The sequence below is a fragment of the Egretta garzetta genome, unplaced genomic scaffold (assembly GCF_000687185.1).
Source record: "Egretta garzetta isolate BGI_Z169 unplaced genomic scaffold, ASM68718v1 scaffold515, whole genome shotgun sequence".
Lineage (NCBI taxonomy): Eukaryota > Metazoa > Chordata > Aves > Pelecaniformes > Ardeidae > Egretta > Egretta garzetta.
The window spans coordinates 37876-43704 of record NW_009259720.1 but is presented as its reverse complement, the minus strand read 5'-3'; the positions used below and the strand labels follow the sequence as shown (position 1 = coordinate 43704).

The window sequence follows — 5829 nt, the reverse complement described above, 5'->3', positions numbered from 1 at the left end:
AGCAGCTCCTCTGCAAATCGCAGCAGGGCTTAGGGCACTGCCTGCAGGCACCGAGTGGAGAGGAGCGAAGCAGAGAGAGGTTAAAGACTGTGTGGGGTGGAACGATGCTGAGAGCTTACGGGGGCATAGATCTTCCCAGCCCTTTACATGGTAAGTTTCTGGATGAAGGACAGTGTGGCTGCTGTTCGTGGAGGTATATACAAAGGCTGGTACATCCCACAGCAGATATGATCTTTCAGAAGGACTCTTACATTTTCCCCATTCTAGAGGCACTGTGTCTTCTTGGAAACCCCACCGTAGGCAGCAGAAGTCTGTTACATCCTCGCCAACAAATTCCAACTCCCTCAGCCCCTTGTAACAAAGCAAATTATCCAGCCCTGACCATCTCTGCAGCCCTCCACTGAATTGCCCTCCAGCTTGCCAATGTCTCTCTGGCACTGCGGGGCACCAAAACCTGGGCAAGGATTCTGGATGTGGTGTAAAAACTGCTGAGCAGAGGGCGATAATCACTTCTCCTGGCTGTGCTCCTGCTCAGACAGCCCAGGATGTTCTTGGCCATCTTTACTGATGGCTCATCTTTTGCCTAAGGTAACACAAAGACCAGCAGACCCTTTACTGTGAAGCTGACACCTGTCTAGGCAGTCCCTCTCCTATACCATTTCAGAGCCTACATCCACTTTAGGAGTACGATTTGGGTTGAATCTTCACTGGATATCACGAGGTTCTTATTGGCCCATCTCTCCAGCCTAAGTCCTTTGGGATGGCAACTCAGCCCTCCAGCCCTGCCCAGCTCTCCTGAATGGGATGTCTTCTATGAACTTTATAGAAAAGTAATCTCTCTTTTCATCCAGGTCATTGAAAAGATGTTAAACAAGGCAGGTTGCAGGATAGACCCCCTGCAGACCCGACTAGCTAGATGCCTCCAGACAGAGCACCACACATGTACCACATTCCTCCAAGCCCAGCTCCCCAGCTGTTTTATTACTCAACTACTTATCCACCCATGCAGCCCATACTGTCCTAACTTGAACACAAAGAAATATATGGAGGGATGATGCTGTAAGCCCTGATGACTTCCAAGTAGAAGACCATCACTTCTCTCCCCACATCCAGCATTCGAGTCCTTTCATTACAGAAAGGAAAGAAGATGGCCAGGAATAACATACCCAGTTGTCTTACAGAAACCTTGAAAGGGGATCTGAGTAGACACACTCTGGGGCATAGCCTTTCACTCTTCTGCACAGCCTTTGGGCTTTTTGGAAAGGTGCATAGCATGTGTGGCTTCTGCCAATCATGGAGTCCCCACAGTCTCCATGACCTTTCAAAGGCAATGGAGAGTGGCCTCACTGTGACATTGGCCTGCTCACTCAGCTGCCTGGGGTGCTGCCCCTCCTCTCCCAGAGAGTGGTAAGCATTGCGTTTGCTCAAGTGATCCCTGACTTGATCCCCATCCACCGCTGGTTGATCTCCTCCAGAATCATGCCCTGAGTCACAGAGGCCAGGGAGACCTTGCTGGGAGAGACTGAGGCAAAGAGGACACAGAGAAGCTCAGGTCTAACTACAACGGCTCTTACTAAATTCAGCAGTGGCCGCACAGTGTCTGCATTTCTCCCTTAACTGCTCCTTCAGTAGCACACACTCATTGTGGTGCCCTTCAGTTGCCTTTCAAGGTCAGACTGAGTTTGGATCTGGACCCTTGCTGAGCTTGGAGCCTGCTGTCCTCGAAGACCAGCTGGACTGAGCTCTGCAACCATGCCACAGCTCTGTCTCCTCAGGAATGGCTCCAGCTCTTCCCTCCTGTGCCCCTGGCTGAGGGCATTGCTGCACCTTTGGGCTGAAGCCCTGCAGCTGTGGAACCAGGCCAGCTCTGACTTGCCATAAGGAACCTGGTACCGAGCATCCATGGCCCCGTGTGTGCAAAGGCTTTGCTTCAGAGCAGAGACATGGCATGGACAAAAGAGAGCTGCATGTCTTTCTAGGCCCAGGTCTAAAGACTGACAAAGAAATGCCTAAATTTGCTCAACTGATTGCATCCTCCCAGCTTGGAGAAAGTAGATCATTCCCTGTCATGTTCCTGTTGTCCTGTCTAATGATGGGACAAACCCCATGATTCTGATGGCGAAATATTTTTCATAATAAGAGTAATATTAGACAGTGCAGAAAACAAGTGTCTCTCCCCAGGTGAGGGAGGGAACATCAGGGATGACTTTAGCCTGTTTCACAGCAGGTTCCCCTGGAGACCCGGGGACACCTGGAGGGAGCCCAGAGGGGGCAGAGCAAGTGCTGCCTTGGGCTGGTCCTCTGCTGCTGAGCTGGGCTGGGCTCCTGGGATGGGGGAGCTCACGGCAAGCAGGCAGTGCTGCAGAGAGACAGCTCTGCCCAGGAGCAGCTCCTCTGCAAAGCGCAGCAGGGCTTAGGGCACTGCCTGCAGGCACCGAGTGGAGAGGAGCGAAGCAGAGAGAGGTTAAAGACTGTGTGGGGTGGAACGATGCTGAGAGCTTACGGGGGCATAGATCTTCCCAGCCCTTTACATGGTAAGTTTCTGGATGAAGGACAGTGTGGCTGCTGTTCGTGGAGGTATATACAAAGGCTGGTACATCCCACAGCAGATATGATCTTTCAGAAGGACTCTTACATTTTCCCCATTCTAGAGGAAGAGGACATGCTGCAGAGCCGGGCTTCCCTGCTGCACTGTCAGAAGGACAGGGCATGATTTCTGCCTTCGACTTGGGATAACTCAAGGTTTTTCAAGCTACCTGTGCAGCCATGGGTACGCAGGGCTCTTCTTCCAAGAGGGGTTCCTGCACCAGAGGGAGCTGTGAACCAGAGCATGGATTCTGCCACCTGCCAGGGTCAGCACTCAGACTGCCTGGGGTGCTCCCAAAAGCGCTGTGGCCGGAAGTGGTGGGTGGAACGAGTGACCTTTGGCAGGGCAGGAGTCTTCTGAACTAAGAATGATGTGGGGAGAAGCAGGGCAGGGTCCTCCTGTTGTCCAGAGGACGCAGTAGGGTCAGGGCTGATCAGATTTCTACTTCACCAGGAGTAAATTTGCATATTGGTCATTTTAAAGATGGATGTCAAGGTAGGGCATTCCCTGAAAGGGTAGAAATCTGTGCTGCTTACCCCTGCATACACAGAGATGTCCCTGGGCAGTGCCCTGCTGCCAGGAGGGGTCTGCAGGGAAGAGCTGAGCAGACAGGAAGAGGGATGGGGACTGTGAGCATGCAGAGGGAGGGGAGCTGGGGACAGAGAAACAAGGTCCTTGCCAAGAAGAGCTCCAGGCAGCAGAGCCATGGTCAGAAAGAAAGAAAGAAGTGCTGCCAGAAATGCCATGGGAGGAGGGATTCAGGCATCTCCCTGCCATTCCCTGCAGTGCAAATGTTTTCCCTGGAGCCACGCTGTGGTCTCCTCACTCACACAGCAGCGCCTCTGCCCTCAGTGTCATGGAGACTTGGCCAGGAGTTGCCTTCCCAGCAACCGCCAAAGAGAAGAAAGCCCCCAGCGTCATACTGGGTCTCCCTCTCCTGTCTCCCTTGCAAAGGGGTACTTGGGCATCTTCTCCTCTTCTCCCATCCGCCCTTGTTCTTACTGTTACACTCCCGGGGGTGTGGGGGGTGAGGATTCAAGTGCAGCTCAGACACCAACGCTGTGTGCTCTGCCGTGCACGTATGTCCATGGAGGAAAAGCATCCCACTCATCCCCTGTGAACCTTTGGGGCTCTGGGTACTGCAGTGTGTGCGGCTAGCAGGGACCTCAGCCTCTCTTCAGGATGTAACAAAGGGAGGAGATGGGACTCTTTCCTTGGGAGGTCCTACTGGGCTGCAGGCTGCCTTCCAGGATGGCAAAGCTCTCCCATGGCATCTCTATGTTGTGCAGGAGCCCCATGGAGAAGACCTCTGTGTGCTGAGGCCACTGAAATGCTGCTGGGTGGCTGTAGGTGGGCAGCTGCCATGAGCCCCAGGTGTTCCTGGTTGCGAGGGCAGAGCTGAGATCCTTCTCAGGTACGATGGGCTGAGAGCTTTGGAGATCTGCACTTGGAGCTCCTGGAAGTGCCTTGTTTCTTTGGGGGGGGGGGGAACCCCCGAGTGTGATGGTCCTGGAGCTGAAGGAGCTGCCAGCACAGAGCAGCTGAGACCAGGGCTGATGGACAGAGCGGCTGTCCTCCCTCTGCACTAAGGGACAGTCCTTTTGCCTTTCAGGACCTACAAGTTTTCCCTGGAAGTGCAGCAGGATTGCTCAATACTCCAAAAGTCTTCAGTTGTGTGGGGCAACTAGGAAAAAAGTATAAAAATAAAATCCCCTCAGCTGAGCTCTCTATCTGTGTGAATTGGGAGTGACAGTGCTGAAAAGCTACTTGGTATCATGAGTTAATTTAATCCAAGATCACCCCGAGTTCCTATTTGCCTACTTCTATAGGGCAGGACTGAATGCTGCAGAGCCCACAGGAGAGCCTCCTACTCCCTGGGGCACACTAAGCCAACACCAAGCAGAGCTCATGAAAGGTTCATGAAAGTCAAGCTCTTGAACTTGCAAAAAGTCTTCATGAAAGGAAAGAGGAAGTTTTGGAGGTGAAAATTGAATGGATTTTGCTCAGATAAATCCATCCTAACATACTGATACATTTTCCTCCTTGGACAGGTCCCCATGCACAGAGGAAGAAAACGTCCAACAACAGCTCCATCACTGAGTTTATTCTCCTGGCATTCGCAGACTCACAGGAGCTGCAGCTCTTGCACTTCTGGCTCTTCCTGGGCATCTACCTGGCTGCCCTCCTGGGAAATGGACTCATCATCACCGCCGTAGCCTGCGACTACCACCTGCACACCCCTATGTACTTCTTCCTCCTCAACCTCTCCCTCCTTGACCTAGGCTCAATCTCCACCACTGTCCCCAAGTCCATGGCCAATTCCCTCTGGGACACCAGGGACATCCTCTACCAAGGGTGTGTGGCCCAGCTCTTTTTCTTATTCTTTTTTATGTCAGCAGAGTATTTTCTTCTCACTGTCATGGCCTATGACCGCTACGTGGCCATCTGCAAACCCCTGCACTACGGGACCCTCCTGGGCAGCAGAGCTTGTGTCCACATGGCAGCAGCTGCCTGGGGCAGTGGCTTTCTCCATGCTGTGCTGCACACGGCCAATACATTTTCACTCCCACTCTGCAAGGGCAATGCCGTGGACCAGTTCTTCTGTGAAATCCCCCAGATCCTCAAACTCTCCTGCACAGATGCTTATCTCAGGGAGTTCGGGCTTATTGTGGTTAGCGTCTTTGTGCTCTTTGGATGTTTTGTTTTCATTGTGCTGTCCTATGTGCAGATCTTCAGGGCCGTGCTGAGGATCCCCTCTCAGCAGGGACGGCACAAAGCCTTTTCCACATGCCTCCCTCACCTGGCCGTGGTCTCCCTGTTTGTAAGCACTGCAGTGTTTGCCTACCTGAAGCCCCCCTCCAATTCCTCCCCATCCTTGGATCTGATGCTTAGTGTATTGTATTCTGTGGTGCCTCCAGCAGTGAACCCCTTCATCTACAGCATGAGGAACCAGGAGCTCAAAGACACGCTCAAGAAGCTCATTCCATCAGTACTATGATGGACATCATACATCATACATTCCATCAGTAGTATTCCATGAGTAATATTTCAGCCACAATAAGCTGCTAATGTCTCTTCACAAGTGATTTCCACTGTATCTGGAGAATGTCCTGTGCTTTGGGCATTTTATCAGTGATAATCCTGTTTCCCCAGGAATGTCTGCATGCACTTCACTTCTCCAGCAGCATGAACCATGGTCTGTCTGACCCAGAGGTTTTTGTACATCTGTCTGTCCCAATAGC

The 5829-nt window shown here is 52.3% G+C and overlaps 1 protein-coding gene across 1 annotated transcript; it reads left to right on the top strand.

Annotated features, from left to right (window-relative positions):
* Positions 1-4646: 4646 nt before the first annotated feature.
* LOC104126773 (olfactory receptor 14C36) lies at positions 4647-5585 on the top strand. The gene has a single exon (XM_035894853.1). It carries the CDS (start codon positions 4830-4832, stop codon positions 5583-5585), a length of 756 nt encoding a protein of 251 aa, XP_035750746.1. The 5' UTR covers positions 4647-4829.
* Positions 5586-5829: the final 244 nt, after the last annotated feature.